Source organism: Miscanthus floridulus, unplaced genomic scaffold, assembly GCF_019320115.1.
Source record: "Miscanthus floridulus cultivar M001 unplaced genomic scaffold, ASM1932011v1 os_1887, whole genome shotgun sequence".
Taxonomy (NCBI): domain Eukaryota; kingdom Viridiplantae; phylum Streptophyta; class Magnoliopsida; order Poales; family Poaceae; genus Miscanthus; species Miscanthus floridulus.
This window is the reverse complement of record NW_027097968.1, coordinates 1-20,996: the sequence shown is the minus strand read 5'-3', so window position 1 is coordinate 20,996 and position 20,996 is coordinate 1. Positions and strand designations below refer to the sequence as shown.

The window sequence follows — 20,996 nt, the reverse complement described above, 5'->3', positions numbered from 1 at the left end:
GACCGAGAACTCTTGTTGCCGTAGTGCATGTGCATTGCAGTCCCACACAAAGTGGTAGCGGTAGGCTCCACTGGTCACTGGAGCACAGCAGCAGGAGATGCTGAGGCTACGTAGGCCGTTGGTAGGGTAAAGGGACCAAGTACCAAACCAACCACACAACACTCAGCAACTACTACCTACGAGTAAAGATGCCATATCCGTCTTTGCCACAAGTACAACATGGAAAATATTGTTGAACAGACGGTGTAGGGCTGCACAGATGCCATAAGGCCGTGCAATTCCAGCATGGTCTACAGCTCAACTACTCACAGGGAGGGGGGGGGGGGGGGGGGGGGGGGGGGGGGGCAAGACAACACGGGCAAGCCTACTACTACAGACCAAACTTAGGAATACAGTCGTTGTATTATACACCTAACAATGTCGCGACATCATAAGCGACCACGTTGTTCGTGAGTAGCGCAAACAAGCATCCTAGGCTCGAGAAGCCAGCATCCAACCATCAGAGCTCACCATCAGGGCACAGTATACCTAGGCGTGGCTAGAAGCACCAGGACGGTCCATATGTAGATTAGGGCCATGCTTGAAGCTCGAGGATGGTCTGGACTTGTTCAGGCTCAAGGCGTTCCAAGGATCCATCGCTGGGTCAAGTATTTTGCTGCATGCGCTAGTAGGCAGACCGCGAAGCAGTGGGCTTTTGGAAACTGCGAAACAACTGCAAAGAAAAGGTATGCTCAGTTCACACAACATTGAACAGGTTTACTGTTCGGCAAAGAAACATAATTTGCACCTAAATAAAAAGAAATAGAACCGTCACAGTTTCAGTTAAAAAAAAAAAAAGAAACCATCAATCGCCCCAAGTAACAAGTTCACTAAGACTTCAGAAAGCTCTAGCAGACGTAACTTGTAGATGCTGAGAACAATTATATAGGATACAAGGAAGCATGCCATAGACTTGATCATTTGATGTCAGAACTAAGGACATCTGTCTGATCTCATCAGTAGAGATCTTGATTACAGAAAGGCCCTTTCCATCTAACCATGCCATATACGTTCGTATGGGGTCAATTGATGATACACAGAACCCTAACATAATTATCTATGCTATCCACAGCCTATGCTCCATGAATGTTACAGCTAGAAAACGTCTAGGCAATACTCAGATAAATGTTTCAATTTACATTATGCAAGAAGCGTGCGGTACTTACCAAGACTGTTGTTCATGTATATATGCCTCCTACTTACTAGAAAACATTTGGAGAATGAATATATTCATGGGGAAAATGTGCAGTGCTGTGTGTACCTCTCAGGGCTACAACATTTGATGAGAGAACAAACATTTGGAGAATGAATATATTCATGGGGAAAATGTGCAGTGCTGTGTGTACCTCTCAGGGCTACAACATTTGATGAGAGAACAAACATTTCAACAATGAATATAACAGATGATGGGAACTCCCAAACCTGCAAATATCCATACTCAATTCAGAAAGAATAAAATGGCAGGTATGCTTAGAAGAGAAACAATTAATACATAGAAATCTTTTATACCATCATTGTGAAAAGAAACAACTTGAAGTAGCTTGAAATGATGACAGAGAACAAAACATCCCTGTACCTGAGTAATTGTTATTACAAATAAATTTCATGGACAAGCAAACCAAATCGCAAATAAATAAGAAATACTAAAAATGTAAATAGAACAGAAATGAATTATGAAACTATTAGACTGTTACGTGATCTCTACTAGCTGCATAAATCCCATCAAGAACACTCAGGAACTCATTCATAGCAACAAATGTTTTATTCTAACAAGAAGAGAACTTGTTATGCTACTTGTACCTTATAATATCGAAAGATAATTTGAGAATAAATCGCACTCCCAGGAGTAACATGATCATAAATATGATGTTTCCCAACAATGCATCGCCAATAACCTGGAGAGCAACAAAATGTTGGTCACATTGTTACGACAATGTGTAGTAAAAAAATATTTGAATGCTGTTAACTGTAATCACCTCAGTGCAATTGGAAATTGTTGAGAAAATACTCCTGGAAGAAGCCCCATCAGCTCTGTTTCCTTTCGAAAAAGATATTCTGACTTACATAGTTATGGACTGTTTAAGTTGGGCAGATGGTTCATAGTAACCAAAATCAAAGTAAAAATTTATGAATTCTATGGATACATGCGTCAAGAGCAATATGTATCAAAGTAGACCGGTAAAGTATTCCCTGCAAACCAGAACACAACAGGCATATTAGAAAATGAATCAAATTATAGATGGACATGAAGACGTACCCACCAAATAAGTTCTTGAAGGGAAGGTATGAAATCACTACAAGATGAGAGCATATTACAACAAGATTGCCAAACTATTCATCTAAAACCTATACGAATAGAAAACATTTTTTATGCCAAATTGGTTCTTGTATGCTGTTGTGAAGGGTCAGAAAGTCACAAAAGGCTTTAGTGTCAGTGAATCAGGAATGCCATCGTTAGCAAACGCAGAAAGCAAAGCTTCAGTTCTTCAACCAGAAGCATGGGAATTATTGAGTAAAATGGAACAGGGCACAGCATTGACGATGTTATACTGTCACCATCCTGATTGCTTGTGTTACTCCACAAGATAAATTGAAGCGGGGAAGATACGAAGAAGAAGTAAATGCTTTGCTTTAATGTAGAAAGGAGAGCACTCGTGGGTCCTGTCAATTTAGCATGAATAACGATGACCAAACCATATTTAGCCTCATCCATACATTAACTACTCTATAAGTGGGCATCTCCAGTAACAATTATTTCACACAGATTAGGTAAGGCAAGCCAAAGTGAATGCATAAATGCTTAGAGCATTACTACTACGAGACCAGCAAAAAAAAGGTGGTATTCCATGTTTGCAGTATGAGCCAAGCACAATTTGATGTTTGCAGGAATGTGAGACAGCAATCAGAGACGGCCTGGAAAGCATAGATTCATACCTTGTCAACAGATGATCCCATGCTCAGCTTATTAAACAGAACATGGCGGTACGCCCTTGTCTTGTGCAGGACGAGATCAATCAAGATGATCTAGAAAGGAACAAGCAGATGCCAACACTTCAGTCAACCACTCAAGCATCCTACGACAAGTGCAGCTAACACATCCCAAATTAGTACAAAGCTGCAAGGCATGGTTCATCGATCACCGTACCATGAACTCGCACTCGATGTAGGGATCAGCAACAGCCTTGCACTTATCCTAGTAGGCACAACAAGGGTAGCAGTATTCACTATTCAGAGAGTTTGATGGCTCACAAGCAGAAATAAAAAAGGATTACACGAACGGTGCAGAGACTCGTGAGGCCAGGGGCACTCGCGTGGCTTACGCATTTCATCAAGCGGATGTTTCCCGGGGAGTACTGCACGAAGAGCGTCTTCACGCGCCCGCCGCATCCAACGCAGCGCGGACCCTCCCCTGCCGCCTGCGCATCACCCATCGGTGATTCCTTCCGCCGCCGCCCACCCTACCTCGCGCAGTCCAGGTCCAGTCTCCCGCCTCAGCGCCTCCGCACTATCCCACCGGCCGCCGCCGTTGAGCTTCGGATCGACACGACGGAGTGGTTGAACCAGTGTTGGAGCCAGGTCGCGGTCGCCGGGGGCTGGTGGCCTGGTCACCTGGCACCCGCTGGCCGCGGTACCGACCTGGCAGCCTGGGCTCCTTGTCGAGCACGCGCGCCGCCGGCCCCGACCGGCGTTCGGCGAGCAGAGACGTTAGGTCCGGCGCGGAGGCGGAGGGAATCGGGCGTCGACGGTACGAGTCGGGGCCTCGGTGTGACGGCAGACTCGTTTGAGGGCATCGGGAGTCAGGATGGGCCGATGGGGTGAGGCGGGCCTTTGACCCTTTGTTGGGCTTTTCATTATCTAAGCCTTGAAATGACTGCGGTCCATAATATTTGGATAAGTTTTTGAAAAAAATTACTCTTCATGTCCCGACATATTGTATAAAATTATATATTTTATATATTAGAAAAATCAAAATAACATATAATTTTTTACAGAGTACTTGTATTACTTTTTTAGTAAAGTTATTTGATCCCTGAAATGTCGATGTAGTTTAATTTATCCCATCACGGACTAAACCGCCGTTAAAACCAATTTGTTTGGTATTAAACAGTTTAGGGTATACATATCCGAATTTATACTTTGAGCGTGACAAATAGACTTTTTCTTACTGCATTGCTGCCGAAAATCTCTTTGCTCGATGCCATTTTATTGTTTCTTTTCCATCAGATTCTTATACATGCTTGCCAGTCTGTTTGAAACACATTGGATGCACATGCACAATCCAAAAATTGGTGCAGAAGCAACTAGGGAAATAACTAATACGAGAACACTACATATACAATAAGTTCTGCTCAGTTTATTCGAGAAACATTTCAGATTGCAATGAGCATTATTTGTTGTACCAGTTGAAACGCCTCTTTCTAACATTCAAGAGCCTGTTTGGAAGACATCCATAGTTCAGTTCCTGTAGGAATAGGGAAGAATTCCAAAATCCCACATCGAGTTTGAATATTACAATGGATCATGACAGCAGCTAGACGGTTACAGTGGCCTCAACCTCTTGCAGTCTGAGGGTAACGGCTCTCTTGTGCGCCTCTAGCCCTTCCACTTCGGCCATCTTCACGACGTATGGACCCAGCTTTCTCAGTCCTTCCTCTGTTAGGGATTGGACTGTAATGTATTTGAGGAAAGAGTTCAGTGATACACCACTGAACATCCTCGCGTAACCATAGGTTGGAAGGACATGGTTTGTTCCGCTTGCATAATCGCCCACGCTCTCTGGGGTCCATTGGCCCAAGAAAACTGACCCTGAAATACGGAAACCAAATATTCAGATCGAGAATTCGAGATATATGTGCCATGGAGTAGCATCTACATGAAGATCAATGTGAGCACACCAAAGCTAATGAAAAAAATATGCCTACCTGCATTCTCGACAAGCTCCTCCCACTGCTCAGCATCCTTTACATTGATGATTAAATGCTCAGGGGCATACAGATTCGAAAATGATAGCGCCTGCAAAAAGCAGAAACAAATGTCAAAGTTCCTTGGAAATATCCAGCAGAATTGGAAGGCACTGAGGTCACAGTAGAATGGTGATGCACTTAAAACACAAATGGGCAGCATAGATGCATCCGTTGCAGGAAGCAAGGGTGAAAAATTACCTCAACCATATCTTTAGCGAACACAGTGAAGCTGTGGCTAAGTGCTTTTGAAGCAAATTCACCTCTTGGAAGCGTGTTGCACTGCTTGCTAACTTCTGCCTCAATGGCACCCAAATCAACACCATCTCCAGCAATAACTAGAACAACCTGACTATCTGGGCCATGTTCTGCCTACAAAAGATTTAACTAGCTAACTGTAATGACATACATCGTGAACATGTGCGACAATAGGGAATTCAGCATCATAAAATAACTTCTCTATATATGAAGGATTATCAAGATTCAGTTTTTTAAATAGCAAACATGAACACATTTAGCAATGCAGATCATACCAGGGCAACAAATAGAATACCTGAGATAGCAGATCAGCAGCAACATGAACTGGGTTTGCGTATTTATCAGCAATGACTAAAACTTCAGAAGGGCCAGCAGGCATGTCTATAGATACCATAGCTTCACTGTTCTGCAGTCAAAGAAGAATTAAAAAAAAAGGGCGTCTCCCGATTGTCGTTGGTGATATGGTCTTGAACGTAATTAGTGCGTATGCCCCCCAAGTAGGCCTCGACGAGAGTGTTAAGAGACAGTTCTGGGAAGACTTAGATGGCATGGTTAGAGCTATACCTAGTAGTGAGAAGCTTTTTATAGGAGGAGATCTTAATGGGCATGTAGGTACTACAAGCGCAGGTTTCGAGGCAGTTCATGGAGGTTTTGGGTATGGTAGTAGGAATCAGGAGGGGGAGGAAGTTCTGGACTTCGCGGTAGCTTTTGACCTGATGATAGCCAACACTTTCTTTAGAAAGAGAGAATCTCATCTAGTGACCTTCAGTAGCGGACAACACTGTAGCCAGATTGACTTTGTCCTCGCAAGAAGAAAGGACAAACGAGCATGCTTGGATTGCAAGGTGATACCAGGAGAGTGTGTTGTTTCTCAACATAAGCTTTTGGTGGCAGATTTTCGTTTTCAGGTACGGGCCCGTAGGGATAAACAAGCTAAGATTGAAAGAACAAAGTGGTGGAAACTGAAAGGGGAGACGTCAGAGGTATTTAGGGAAAGGGTTATCAAAGAGGGCTCTTGGAAGGAAGAAGACGACATAAACAACATGTGGGACAAGATGGCAACCAACATTCGGAAGGTAGCCTCAGAGGTGTGTGGAGTAACCAAGGGAAGGGGACGCGAGGCTAAAGATACTTGGTGGTGGAACGAGGAAGTCCAAAGGGCTATTAAAGAGAAGAAAGAATGCTATAGACGCTTGTACCATGACAGGAGTGTGGACAACATAGAGAAGTACAAGGTGGCAAAGAAGACTGCAAAACGAGCTGTAAGTGTGGCAAAGGGTACAGCGTACGAGGATCTTTACCAACATTGAGTACGAAGGAAGGAGAGAAGGACATTTATAGGATGGCTAGGGTTCGTGAGAGAAAGACACGGGACTTCAACCAAGTTAAGTGCATTAAGGATGAAAGGGAGCACCTCTTGGTGAAGGAGGATGAGATCCGACATCGATGGCAAGAGTATTTTGACAAATTGTTCAATGGTGAGAATATGGACACAACATTTCAGTTGGATGACTCTTTTGATGACACCAATAGGCGCTTTGTGCGGAGAATCCAAGAATCTGAGGTCAGAGAGGCGTTGAAAAGGATGAAAGGAGGTAAGGCGATGGGACCGGATGGTATCCCAATCGAGGTGTGGAGATGTCTCGGGGACATAGCTATAGTATGGCTAACCAAGCTGTTCAACCATATTTTTCGATCGAACAAGATGCCTGATGAGTGGAGGAGAAGTATATTGGTACCGATCTACAAGAATAAAGGGGATATTCAAAGTTGTACGAATTACCGGGGAATTAAGTTGATGAGCCATACTATGAAGCTATGGGAAAGAGTTATCGAGCATCGCTTGAGAGCAATAACGCGGGTCTCTATGAACCAATTTGGTTTCATGCCCGGAAGGTCAACCATGGAAGCCATTTTCTTAGTAAGACAAGTTATGGAGCGGTATAGGGAGAAGAAGGACCTACACATGGTTTTTATTGACTTGGAGAAGGCTTATGATAAAATACCAAGGAATGTTATGTGGTGGGCTTTGGACAAACATAAAGTCCCAACGAAGTACGTCGGGCTCATTAAGGACATGTACAACAATGTTGTGACTAGAGTTCGAACAAGTGATGGAGACACGGATGACTTCCCGATTAGGATAGGACTACATCAAGGGTCAGCTTTGAGCCCTTTTTGTTTGCTTTAGTGATGGATGAGGTCACAAGGGACATACAAGGGGACATCCCTTGGTGTATGCTTTTCGCGGACGATGTAGTGCTAGTTGATGAAAGCCGGACAGGAGTGAACCAGAAACTGGAGTTATGGCGGGAGACTTTGGAGTCCAAAGGTTTTAGACTCAGTAGAACTAAAACTGAGTATATGAGATGTGATTTCGGCACTACTACTCGGAGGAGGAAGATGTTAGTTTGGAAGGTCAAGTAGTGCCTAGGAAGGATACCTTTCGATATTTAGGATCAATGCTACAGAGGGACGGGGATATTGATGAAGATGTTAGCCATAGAATCAAAGCAGGGTGGATGAAGTGGCGGCAAGCGTCTGGTGTCCTATGCGACAAAAGGGTACCACAGAAGCTAAAAGGCAAGTTTTATAGGACGGCGATTAGACCTGCTATGTTGTATGGTGCAGAATGTTGGCCTACGAAAAGACGACATGTTCAACAGCTAAGTGTCGCGGAAATGCGTATGTTGCGTTGGATTTGCGGTCATACAAGAAAGGATCGAGTTCGGAATGATGATATACGTGAGAGATTAGGGGTAGCGCCAATTGAAGAAAAGCTTGTCCAACACCGGTTGAGATGGTTTGGACATGTGCAACGGAGACCTCCAGATGCACCGGTGCGTAGCGGAATCCTAAGCCAGGACAGTAACATGAAGAGAGGCAGAGGAAGACCGAAGTTGACTTGGGTAGAGGCAATAAAAGGAGACTTGAAAGGATGGAATATACCCAAAGACTTAGCCTTAGATAGGAGTGCTTGGAAGACAGCTATTCACGTGCCTGAACCTTGATTGCTTCTGATGGGTTTCAACTCTAGCCTACCCCAACTTGTTTGGGACTTAAAGGCTTTGTTTGTTGTTGTTGTTGTTGTGTGTCTCCCGATCTGTGCGGGGTCTGAGGAAGGGTGTCAGTGGCAAGCCTTACCCTCGTCTGTGCAATGCGAGGACCACAAAAATAATTGAATATAGAAAAGATATCTTGGCAAAGAAGATAATGGTAAACTTTTACAATGAAAGAACAACAAACCTGAAGAATCATTTTAGCAGCTGTTACATACTGGTTACCAGGCCCAAAAATCTTCTCAACCTGCGGACGCAGTAACAAAGTTACCAAAAGTTATGCGATCGAATCAGAGTCCATAGCCAATAGCCCAATACAGAAAACATAAATAATTGTTGTGGAACTTGGTGAGTCAACATCTCCATATTTTAACAGTTGTTTTGGGCAGAGTTTAAAGCACTAAGAGCAGGGCATGCCCAGTAAAAATGCTGCAGTTTATTAAGTTCTATGAGAATTATTTAACAAGCAAGGCAATATATTAAATAAAGGCCAGTATATAGACACAAAAGATTACTACTGATTTTAAACATGTAATCGATAGGTTTATATACTTCAAATACCTTTGGGCACGACGCAGTTCCCCATGCCATTGCTGAGATTGCCTGAAAGTAAACAACATTAAGAGCACTGAACTAAATAATGAAGCACAAGACAATCTCAAAATATTCTAGTACCTGAGCTCCTCCGGCTTTCAATATGTGTGTCACACCAGCTTTCTTTGCACAGTAAAGAACCTCCTGCAGGAAACAAGACAAGTATATAGTGCTCGATCAACAATTATTTGAAAAAAAGAATACTAGTGCTGTTTCATGTCCCTCAAGTGTACCTTGCATATGCTACCATCACGGCTAGGTGGTGTGGCAAGAACAATAGTTTTGCATCCAGCAATCTGTGCAGGCTGGCAGAAAGAAGAACTATATGAAAGCTTCAAACAGTAAAAAAAAGGCGTACCCAGTTGTCGGGTACCATAAAAAGGGGTCCCCTAAGTAAAAACCGAAAAAATCGCTTAGACCCTGTCAAAATCAAAGCCAAGAGACAACTACTGGCTAACCCCCACCTTGTCCGAGGCAACCAATTCTCCGCCTCGCTCGAGGCCTCGCACAAAAGCCTCGGACGGGGTACCGATTCTCCGTCTCGCTCGAGGCCTCGCACGTAAGGCCTCGGACGAGTAACCGATTCTCCGCCTCGCTCGAGGCCTCGGATGGGGTACCGATTCTCCGTCTCGCTCGAGGCCTCGCACGTAAGGCCTCGGACGAGTAACCGATTCTCCGTCTCGCTCGAGGCCTCGCACGTAAGGCCTCGGACGGGGTACCGATTCTCCGTCTCGCTCGAGGCCTCGCACGTAAGGCCTCGGATGAGTAACCGATTCTCCGTCTCGCTCGAGGCCTCGCACGTAAGGCCTCGGACGGGGAACCGATTCTCCGTCTCGCTCGAGGACGGCTCGGCGACAGCCCCGTCGCCTCCGCCTCGACCGATTTCCCTGACAGAACGTCACGTCCAACTAACGCGACCAACCACTCCCGCGATGTCAGCCGGACGACGGCTCGACACAGCGGAGTGACCAACGAGATGGGAGTCGCATCAACACCATGCCGTCCGGGACAGGACAGGGCAGGGGTTACCGGTCGCTGTGCTCAGCACTGTGCCCACAACTGACGCCCGTACTGCACTATGCTACCTAACCCCTGCTCCGAGGACAGCGCGGCGTGGGAGTCAAGTCCGGGTACCTGTAGCCTCGGAATCAGTGTGTAGGACCAACTGCTCCCTCCGGGCCTCGGCAATCCACTTCAGGGTCTCGGCAGCCTCGGGATTCGTGCCCACCGAGCCCCCCACGATGGCTCGGCCTCGGCACCAACTGAGCCTCGGCTCTTTACACTGTCAACACACAGCGACCGGCACGACGTCCGCCATGCCCTGCGTCAAGCTATCACTGGAGCCCCACGTCGCACAGGATCGGGCGTGACCGGCGCGTCTCCAGTGCATCAAGGACAAGACCGCTTCGCTGACCATGCCGCCACAGCGACAAGCTACAGGGCTCGGACATACCGCCTCTGTTCGCACGACGCTACGTAGCAACCCCATGTATCACCCCTGTCCCCCTTCAACTATAAAAGGGAGTGACCGGGGGCGTTTCTAGACACGGGCTCACGAGTTCACGAACTCACGCATAGACGCAGGCACAGACAGACGAGGACATACGAGATAGACGAACACGCACACACACATTCACTTCCTCACCGCAAGAGATCAACATCTCAAGCACCCCACGCCGTTCCACGCAGAGACCTGGGGCTAGTTCCCTCTCTGCCTTACTTGTAAACCCCTACTACAAGCACCTCGGTGCAAGGAATACAAGATCGATCTCTCAGACTGGACGTAGGGCACCTATTGCCTGAACCAGTATAAACCCTGTGTCTCTTTGCATCACCATCCGGGATTAGGGGCACGCAGTATAAATTCACTAGTTGGTTGAGGGCCCGCCGGTCCAAAACACCGACAGTTGACGCGCCAGGTAGGGGATCTACTGCGTGTCATCTTCGTCATCCCGACAAGTTCCGGATGGCAGACCCCGTGCGACCACTGCGTCTCGGCACGATAATCTGGTTCGAGAGCCTAGAGTACATGTCTCTAGGACATGAGTACGATATGGTACTCTCTCACCCAGAGTCCCACCGACCGCCGACGACGTCACGCCCCAGCAGCCTAGGCGCAGGCGGCGCCCAGGCCGCCGCTCTCATCGTGCTCGCCAGGCACGGCACGTGCGGGACCACCCCGACCCCGCGCGAGCTCAGGGCGACGCGCCGCGCTCCGCCGGTATCCCATGCCCAGCTGTTGGCACAAGGTCCCTGGTTGGGGACCTGTCCAGTCTAAGCCTCGGCAAGGGAAAGACGCCGGTGGCGTGCAGCGACGCCCCATCATCAAGCTCTGCCCTGCCACCTCCTGAGGAGTCGACTCCGGCGGAGCAAAGCCCGGCGATGGCACCATCCCCGTACCCCTTCGGGTTAAGAAATGCTGCCGCCACCTATGCTTCCGCCTACGCTTCCGCTCACGCGGAGCCCTGGGACGCCACCAACGCTTCGCCCTCGACCTCGACGCCACAACCTCGACCCACACCCACGCTGACTCCTCGGAGGAGGACGAGGCGTGGGCCGGAGCGGACTTCTCCGGACTTTGCGACCCTGAAGCATGCGCCGCTTCCTGGCCGCGAGCGACTACTGCTTCGGCTACTCCGACTCTGATGACGAAGGTACTTACGACCCTCTCGTGAGTGCTTCCATGTCGAGCTCGGGATGCCGAGCACGGGCTACGAGGACGAAGGGGCAGGTTCTCGCTCCCCGCCCCCGAGGGGGTGGGCGGCGCCACACCTCCACGCATCGAGCCTCGAGCAGCGCGGAACGAGAACCTTGCCCCCGTGCAACTTCGACGTCCGGACCTGGAGCAGCTCCGTGAGTTTCAGGCCAAGGTCGAACAAGACCGACTCCTTTGCAGCAGCTCCGAGACACTCTCGGGCAAGAGAGCAGCGGGGTCGCGGTGATGGCGGAGCAGCCCGGCGGAGGGCTCGCGACGTCAACCGCCGCATCAACAACGACGAAGGGGGCGAGCAACCCCCTATCTTCAACCACGCTAGCCAGAACGTTGCGGCGGCGGCAATGCTGCTCCGGACGATGCCCGAGCCCTCTACCACGGAGGGGCGACGGGCTCACGGCGAGCTCCGAGACCTCCTTGAGACTGCGCGGTGCAGCAGGCCGAAAGTTCCGTCTCTCGACGGCGTGGAGGCGCTCGGAACTACCCACGGCACCGCCTCGGCAGGATAGGGAGGCCTCGGTTCGTCCCGAGCCCGCTCGGGCCCCGACGGCCAACAGGGTTCCTCGGTGCACGACCGCCTCGGCGACCGACGCTATCAAGCCCGACACATTCGAAGCCGAGACCTGAAGGTGGGCGACCTGGTGCTGAGACTAAGGCAGAACAACAAGGGCCGCCACAAGCTAACCCCGCCATGGGAAGGACCGTACATCGTCGCCTAAGTGATGAAGCCCGGGACCTACAAGCTAGCCAACGAGAATGGCAAAATCCTCACCAACGCTTGGAACATAAACAGCTACGCCGCTTTTACCCTTAAATTTTCAAGCATTATATACATTGTTTCTCGAAATACAATAAAGAAGCGTTCTTTAGTTGTTCCAATTTTTCGAGAAACCCCTCGAGCCCATCGTGGGCCTCGGCTTTACGATAACACCATAAGGGAGACCTCGGCTCTGCCTCTGCAGAGGTGCCCACTGCGGGGCTCGACACGACACAGCTCTGCCTCTGCAGAACCGATCCTCCCTCGGGGCTAGAAGGGGGGGACTCCCCCTAAGTCCGCGCACATTTTCTAGTCGTTTTTCGAAAAAATTTCTACGCCAAACTCTCTAGCGTGCTCTAACAAATCGATTGTAAAAAAACCTAAGGACCAAAAGACTGTCTCAAGGCCAAAAGGCGGCCGAGTCGCGAGACGGCCTACGCCCGTGGCTACGGCACTCCCTCACCACCTTTTGCTCGAGGTGCAGCTTAGGCTCCGAGGAAGTTAGTTTTTGCAAGAGATATGTTTAGAGACGAGACAGAGGGCAGAGGCTCGGAAATACAAAAAAACGATTAAGAAGCGTAGACGCATAAGACTTTAGAAAAGGCCTCGATGGCCACAAGCGTTACGGTACAATCCTCTAATTTATTTACATGGCCCTCTTTGGCCCAGGTCGCTCAGGGTCGGCCAGCGTCGGCGGACGGCTGTGGGAGGCACCACCTCCTCTTCGAACAAGCTTGGCTAGCGCCGTGTCCGGGGCCCTTAGCCGCCTCCATCAGCTTCGTGACCTCCTCATCGGCCTCCTCGTCATCCTCAGCCAAGACATAGCCGTCCTAACGGCTCGAGGGTCAACGCCGGCGTAGTGCGAGGGAGACGGACGGCCAGGGCGCGCTTGACGCCCGTGTGCAGTGCTCCCCGGAGTCGCTCGCGCACTTGGCCGCTCAACGCGGTCAAGCGGCTCCTACAGGGAGCTGCCCGACTCGACCCCCTCAACCTCCAGGGCCTCGCAGACGGTACGGGCGGCGCTCTGCAGCGCGTTGTGCTCCCGATCTCGGCCTCGAGCACCGCCTGCACTGCGACAGAGGCCTCAGCTGCCGGGAGGACCTCCTTCTCCAAACCCGCGCCAAAACAAGCAGGAGGGGGTTAAGCGCAATAGAAAATAAGCCAAACATGGGCGAAGCCCTACGGGACTCACCCTCGGCTTTCTCGTTCCAGCGCTGGACCTCGACCCGGGAGGCCTCGGCTTTCCTTCTTCCAGCACTGGACCTCGACCTGAGAAGCCTCGGCCGCCCTGGAAGCCTCTTCTCTTCCAGCTCTGCATCACACCAGGGAGTTAGGGTCGAACACAAGAAAAAGCAATAAACAAGGGGAAAATGACTCACACCTCGACCTTTCCCTTCCAGACCATAGGCCTCCGGTCCGGGAGGCACTCGGCCACCTTGAGGGCCTCCACCAGGCGCCTTTCGTCAGCAGGTGCGCACCCTGCTCCGCACCCAGCTGCCCAGCGAGGGCCTTGGCAGAGGCCGTCGCTTCTTCAGCTCGGGACCTGAAGGTGCCCGTCGCCGGCCACCCGGGTCACTCCTCCTCCAACTCCTTTATCCCGCCGCCAAAGGGTGCGGCCTGCTCCCGAGCCGTGGCCGCCTCGGCCTTCACATCAGCACAGCGAAGGCGGAGGTCCTCCCACCTCCGCACTCCTGCGCGACAGAAGCTCGGTTGGCATTGGCGAGCAAGCCTTCTGCTGCCGGAGCTGATCTCAGACGTCCCTCTCCCGCCGGAGGAACAACGACTTCCCGAGGACCGGGCCTCGAGCTCCTGGATAGGCAGAACGGACGTCAAGCACTGCGAGGAAACTCAGAAAAGGACGACACAGCACAAGATAATTAAAGCGCGCACCTGGGCAACGCCGGGCAGATCGTCAGCCACGACGGACAGCGCTGTCAGCCGCGACCGTTTCCGCTAGACAGCGGTATTGCTCAAAAGTGCTCTAGCGCCCCCCCCTCGCCGCGTCCTCGGGGCGAACAGAGGCTCCCCCTCAGGGTCGTCCCGGCTCCGCCACAAGACACGCGGGTGATCCCACCCGCGGGGCTCGGGTTTGTACCCGCACGAGGGCCGGGCTTCCCTCGCCAGAGGTCGGAGCTGGCTGCTCCACGGTGCTGGCCGCCTCGGCATCCGCCACCTCCTTCCCCCGGGAAGCATCGTCGGAGGAGATCGAATGGACCTCCACTTCCGGGCGCTCTCCTGCAACAGCGACGGGGCTTGGACTGGGGGCGGTATTGAAGCTTGCCCGCCTCGTCTCCGCTTCCTGGGCCGCTGGCTTCGCCGCGCTCACGCCGGCCTCTGCCGCCTCGGCCTCGGTGGGTCCCGGGGGCTCCGGCCTCTGCCACCTCGGCCTCAGTGGTCCGGGCGCCCGACCTCCGTCGCCTCGGCTCGGAAGTCCGGGGGCCTCGCCTCGCCCTCGGTGGCCTCGGCGACTGAGGGCGCCTCGGCCCCATCTGACTCGCGGGCCTCGGCTCGCGAGGCGTAGGCTCCTCCTCTCCGCTTGCTTCGTGGCCGCCTCGGTAGCCTCTCCCTGGGCGACCGGCTCCGTCGGGTCGGCCCTGGCCGAGGCCGCGCCACGCTGTATGGCGGCTTGCGCCTCCATCACCCATTGGGCGGTGGAGCTGGCGCTCACCTTGAGCGCCTTACATGGCGCCAGGGCGGGCACTTCCGCCTGACGCTTCCGGCTGGAGGCAAAACACCAACAAGGTCAGCATACGACCAAGGAACGAATGGGAGATGCTGCCTACTCCGCCGAAAAAAACACTCACCTCGAACGGGGACAACCGCTTCGGCACTGGTCCCTCTTCTGCAGCGGCGGTGGCGGCGGCGGTGGCATGGCCTCTGTGTCCGCCGGCCCTCGCCGGACTCCGGCGCCCCCTCGACCCTCTGCGGGGGGTAGTTGCGTCGCCCCCGCTGCCGCCTGCTCCACCTCCGCCGTCGAGCCCACCGGGCTGACGGCGCGTTCCCTAACGCCCGTGCCTCGAGCGTGTCGGCCTCGGCCTCGGGGCGGGCGATCGCCGGCCCGAGGCACCCTCCCTCCTCCTCCTGGGAACGCCGGGCCGCTCGCCGACGCCCCGAGCGCCGCCCCCCTGACGTCAGGGAGATGGTCTAGGGGACCCCACCCCACCTCACTCTCATCATCTTCGCCCGAAGAGTCCATCGACAGTGACGGCGACAGAGACGCCTCCATCGGGAGACCAATCCTGCCTCTGCTGCCGGCGGCGTTTTCTCCAGCTCCGCGCGCTCAAGGATCTTCCTCTTGCGCTTTACCTCCTCGGCGTCCTTTCCGCTTCTTCTGCGCCTCGGCGTGCACCCGGTTCACCTCCCGCCGCTCTGCGTCCTCGGGAACGGGAGGCGGGGAGGCTCGCACGTCCCTCATCCCCTGCGGGGACGGCAAACACAAATAAGGGAACAGGAAAACGCGAGGAGCGAGGAGGCCTCGGGGGGCCGCGCGGCGCATGACTTACCAGGGAGAGGTACCCCGCGATGGGCACATCGCGAACGGGGTCAGACCACCACTCCTCAGCCGCCCCTCCACCGTCTCTCTCACCCGACGTAGAAATCTCCTCGTCGGAGAGGGCGACGGCGGACATCTGGATGCCCTCGATCGGCTCATCCGGTGACATGTCGAACAGGCACTGCCGCCGAGCCATCAGCGGCAGCACCCTCCTGCGGTGAAAGGCCGCCACGACCACAGCCGCCGTAAGGCCGCGGCTGCGCAGCCTCTCCTGTCCCTCTAGGAGCGGCTGCAGCTTGGGCTGGTCGACCAGCGGGACGCCGTACCTCCACTTCTCCGGCGGGCTCTCCACGACCCGCCCGGTGTAGGGGGGAAGTCTGCCGTCGTCGTTGCGGAGGTAGAACCAGCTGTTGTACCCGCGGCGATTGGACGACGCGAGCTGGGCCGGGATGTAAAGGTGCTGCCTGTCTTGGCGCACTTGGAGAGTGCAGCCGCCGGCCCTCATCGCCTTCCGCATGCCCACCGTGCCCGTCGGCTTGGTGGTGAACCCCGCCCGAAAGAGGTGGAGCCACAGCTCCCAGTGGGGGGCAATGCCCAGATACCCCTCGTAGACGGCGACGAAGATGGCCGCCTACGCGATGGAGTTGGGGTTGAAGTTGTGGAGCTCCACGCCGTAGTAGTGCGGGAGCGCCCGCATGAACCGGTCCGCCGGCAGGCCGAGACCGGCGCTCGTGGAAGGACACGAAGCTCACGATGTAACCATCGCGTGGCCTCGGCTCCGGCTCGCCTCCCGGGCAATCCACTCCGGTCTATTGGGGTCGGTAACCGGGGCAGAGGAGGCCATCGTCGACAAGCGACTGCAGCGTCTCCACGGACACGTCGGACGAACCCCAGGGGTCCGCCTGAATGACAGTAGCGCCGCTGGCCATGAGTGCCGTGGAGAATGTGGCTACGGTGGTAAGGCGAGCTCTCTCTCTCTCACCCCCTTCTCCCTTCTTCTCCCCGGCGCTCTCTGTTCTTAGCAACGGCTCGAGGACAGAAAGGGCGAATGCAGGCAAGGTAAGGAGGAAAAGGGCGAGGCTTGTCACGTATTTATGAGGGAAGGGGGCGAAACGGACGGGCGACGAAATCGGGGAAGTTTCCCTCAAATCTGGCACAGTTAATCCAGATCCAATTTAACCGCCCACGCGCCCACCTTTTCCTTATTAATCGCACGCACAGTTATGTCCCATCCGCTGAAACCGCGTCGCATCCGACCGCAGCAACGGCAGGCGCCGTTCGTCTCCCCGAGAACCGCCTCAAAAGGCGCACCTGCCGTTGTCGCCGATGGAGGGATATCCCCCACCCGATTCCTTTCAGACGAAGGAACTGTGCACCGAGCCCGTTACGGTCCAGGGGTTTCAAAGGCTGGGCCCCCGAAGGTCTCGACGCCCGCCCCATGGACAACAGAGTCAGACAACTATGGCGAGCCCGTACATGGCCGAGGCCCCTAGCAAGCGATCGCTCGTGATGCCTAATCGTGTCCGAGACCGGCAGGGGGCTCCGAATGGGATCCCCATCCGATAGAGAGGCATCGAGCCCCCGGGCCAATCGACGACCCTGGGACCCACTAGAGAAGCCCTCTGGTACTTTTGAGTGCGTCTCTGGACCGCTCCGACCCCTATCGAATGGGGCACGGGCCTCCACTCGGACTTACCCGATAACACTCACCGGAAGGTCATCGCTCGCGCCCACCGATGGTAGCCTGGCATTTCCATCCCTCTTCCGAACGAAAGGATGCGCGGGGGTCGCACAAAAAACAGGGAAACTCCTTATCGTCCTCCGCTCCGTGCAGAGGCTCGGGGGCCCCTTCCCTACAAACAAGCCGAGACCTAGCGACCCAGGCTCACACTCGAGGGCTCGACAAACAAAACCCTCCTTCCGAACGAAAAGATGCCGCGAGGTCGCCAAAAAAGCCAGGGGAACTCCTGTATCGTCCTCCTCGCTCCTTGCAGAGGCTCGGGGCTCTCCCTGCAACCCAGCCGAGACCCAGCGACCCAGGCTCGCACCGAGGGCTCGTCAAACAAACCTCCTTCCGAACGAAAAGATGCGCGAGGGTCGCACAAAAGTCCAGTGGGAACTCCTGATCGTCCCTCTCGCTCCGTGCAAGGCTTGGAGGCTCTTCCTGCAAACCGAGTCGAAACAGCTACCCAGCTCGCACTCGGAGACGCTCGGCAAAACGATAAAGGGCACCGACCCGTTACGTCCCGGGTTCGAAGCTGGGCCCCCGAGGGTTTCGACACCGCCCCAGGACAACAGAGTCAGGGATGACTATGGTAGCCCGTACTGGCCGAGGCCCAGCAAGCATTGCTTAGGATGCCTTAAGTCGTGTCCGAGACCGGCATGAAAGTCTCTGAATAGGATCCCCCGTAGGGAGGCATCGACCCCCGGGGCCAATCGAACGGCCCTGGGACCCACTAGAGAAGCCTCTAATCTTTTGGAGTGCGTCTCTGGACCACCAGCCGACCCCTATCGAATGGGGCCGGGTCTCCACTCGACTTCGTCCCGATAACAGCTCACCGATTTGTCACTGCTCGCGCCCACCGAGGGTAGCCTTGCATACTCCACCTCCACCCCTCCTTCCGAACGAAAGGATGCGTGAGGACCGCACAAAAAGACATGAAAACTCCTGATCGCCCTCTTGCTTTGCTCCGCGCAGAGGCTCGGGGCTCTTCCTTCAACCAAACCGAGACCCAGCGACCCAACTCGCCCTCATGGCTCGGCAAACGCAAAAAAAACCCTCGCACACATGAGAAAAGTCCCTGGAGGAATAAATCCACTCCTCCAGGGCCTCGGGGGCTACACCCGGCGGTGCAAACTAAAACCTCAGGGAGAGCGCTCACACCCTCCCTTAGGTTCGGGGCTACTGTCGGTTACCATAAAAAGGGCCCCTAAGCAAAAACAAAAAATCGCTTAGACCCTGTCAAAATCAAAGCCAAGAGACAACTACTGGCTAACCCCCACCTTGTCCGAGGCAACCAATTCTCCGCCTCGCTCGAGGCCTCGCACAAAAGGCCTCGGACGGGGTACCGATTCTCCATCTCGCTCGAGGCCTCGCACGTAAGGCCTCGGACGAGTAACTGATTCTCCGCCTCGCTCGAGGCCTCGCACGGCTCGGCTTTGTCGCACGAAGGCCTCGGACGAGTAACCGATTCTCCGTCTCGCTCGAGGCCTCGCACGTAAGGCCTCGGACGGTAACCGATTCTCGTCTTGCTCGAGGCCTCGCACGTAAGGCCTTGGACGGTACTGATTCTCCGTCTCACTCGAGGCCTCGCACGTAAGGCCTCGGACGAGTACCGATTCTCCGTCTCGCTCGAGGCCTCGCACGTAAGGCCTCGGATGGGGAACCGATTCTCCGTCTCGCTCGAGGCCGGCTTGGCGACAGCCCCGTCGCCTCCGCCTCGACCGATTTCCCTGACAGAACGTCACGTCCAACTAACGCGACCAACCACTCCCCGATGTCAGCCAGACGACGGCTCGACACAGCGGAGTGACCAACGAGATGGGAGTCGCATCAACACCATGTCGTCCGGGACAGGACAGGGCAGGGGTTACCGGTCGCTGTGCTCAGCACTGTGCCCACGACTGACGCCGTACTGCACTATGCTACCTAACCCCTGCTCCGAGGACAGCGCGGCGTGGGGAGTCAAGTCCGGGTACCTGTAGCCTCGGAATCAGTGTGTAGGACCAACTGCTCCCTCCGGACCTCGGCAATCCACTTCAGGGTCTCGGCAGCCTCGGGATTCGCGCCCACCGAGCCCCCACGATGGCTCGGCCTCGGCACCAACTGAGCCTCGGCTCTTTACACTGTCAACACACAGCGACCGGCACGACGTCCGCCATGCCCTGCGTCAAGCTATCACTGGAGCCCCCGTCGCACAGGATCGGGCGTGACCGGCGTCGCTCCGTGCATCAAGGACAAGACCGCTTCACTGACCATGCCGCCACAGCGACAAGCTACAGGGCTCGGACATGCCGCCTCTGTTCACACGATGCTACGTAGCAACCCCATATATCACCCCTGTCCCCCCTTCAACTATAAAAGGAGTGACTGGGGCGTTTCTAGACACGGGCTCACGAGTTCACGAACTCACGCATAGACGCAGGCACAGACAGACGAGGACATACGAGATAGACGAACACGCACACACACATTCACTTCCTCACCGCAAGAGATCAACATCTCAAGCACCCCACGCCGTTCCACGCAGAGACCTGGGCTAGTTCCCTCTCTCGCCTTGCTTGTAAACCCCTACTACAAGCACCTCGGTGCAAGGAATACAAGATCGATCTCTCAGACTGGACGTAGGGACCTATTGCCTGAACCAATATAAACCTGTGTCTCTTTGCATCACCATCCGGGATTAGGGGCACGCAGTACAAATTCACTAGTTGGTTGAGGTCCGCCGGTCCAAAACACCGACACCAGTGTAGAGAACTCCCGCTCTGTGCAGGGTCTGGGGAAGGGTGTTAATGGCAAGCTTACCCTCGCCTGTGCAATGCGAGGAGACCACGACTCGAACCCGGGACCTTCTGGTCACAGGCGGTAAGACTCTACCGCTTGCACCAGGCCCGCCCTTCAAAAGCTTCAAAACAGTGAATTAATTAAATTAATTCAGTTGAGAGGATTTGAGTAGAGGCAAGCATACCACAGCAAGCATCAATGCAGTTGAAGGCAAGACTGCAGTGCCACCTGGGACATACAGCCCGACAGAACCAATGCACCTTGTTATTCTCTTACATCTTACCCCCTTCATATATTGACGAAAAGGGCATATGTAATTAATGTAGAGTGTATAGAAAAGTGAAACTTTACAAATGGAAACATTGAGCCATCTCTTACTTTCATATTTTCAACTGTCTTCTCGGGTAATTTTTGTGAAACATGGAAGGCATATATGTTGTCATATGCAACATCGAAGGCTTCCTTCACAGCTGGATCAAGCTACAATTTTATGTAGGTAAGACAATCAAACTCACGAATAGGGGAAATAACATATACATAAGCAACATTTGCAGTTAAACAAATTTAAATTAAACTTATTAACATCAGTCGCACATATTTGTAAGGATTAGCAAACTC

General features: G+C 53.5%; 2 protein-coding genes across 5 annotated transcripts; both read right to left on the bottom strand.

Moving 5' to 3' along the window:
- Nucleotides 1-344: 344 nt before the first annotated feature.
- On the bottom strand, nt 345-3,826 carry LOC136534391 (protein ARV 2-like). Of its 4 annotated transcripts, none has more exons than XM_066526837.1 (9): nt 3,360-3,826; nt 3,185-3,232; nt 2,974-3,063; nt 2,184-2,229; nt 2,016-2,098; nt 1,840-1,934; nt 1,549-1,615; nt 1,301-1,461; nt 345-712 (listed from the first exon to the last, which is right to left on the bottom strand). In XM_066526837.1, the coding sequence occupies exons 1-9, from the start codon at nt 3,468-3,470 to the stop codon at nt 529-531; spliced, it is 885 nt and encodes a 294-aa protein (XP_066382934.1). In that variant the 5' UTR covers nt 3,471-3,826; the 3' UTR covers nt 345-528. The 4 variants fall into 4 exon arrangements, with proteins under 4 accessions (XP_066382934.1, XP_066382937.1, XP_066382936.1 ...); XM_066526840.1 differs by having other exon boundaries at nt 1,386-1,461; XM_066526839.1 differs by having other exon boundaries at nt 1,549-1,609.
- A 545-nt stretch (nt 3,827-4,371) lies between these two features.
- LOC136534390 (histidinol dehydrogenase, chloroplastic) lies at nt 4,372-20,858 on the bottom strand (the record flags this gene model as incomplete). The annotated part of the gene is made up of 10 exons (XM_066526836.1): nt 4,372-4,845; nt 4,962-5,052; nt 5,202-5,372; nt 5,554-5,664; nt 8,505-8,564; nt 8,879-8,920; nt 8,993-9,055; nt 9,145-9,216; nt 20,563-20,664; nt 20,757-20,858. Coding segments are annotated over 10 exons (1,089 nt in total), but the record flags the coding sequence as incomplete, so codon positions are not given.
- Between the last annotated feature and the right edge of the window lie 138 nt (nt 20,859-20,996).

Excerpts from the sequence above, each read along its gene's own strand:
- LOC136534391 (XM_066526837.1), bottom strand. The coding sequence starts at position 3,470 with ATGGGTGATGCGCAGGCGGCAGGGGAGGGTCCGCGCTGCGTTGGATGC. Across the intron at positions 3,233-3,359 it reads ACATCCGCTTGATGAAATGC|GATAAGTGCAAGGCTGTTGC; the intron begins GTAAGCCACGCG and ends TGTGCCTACTAG. Across the intron at positions 2,230-2,973 it reads TGGGATCATCTGTTGACAAG|GGAATACTTTACCGGTCTAC; the intron begins GTATGAATCTAT and ends TCTGGTTTGCAG.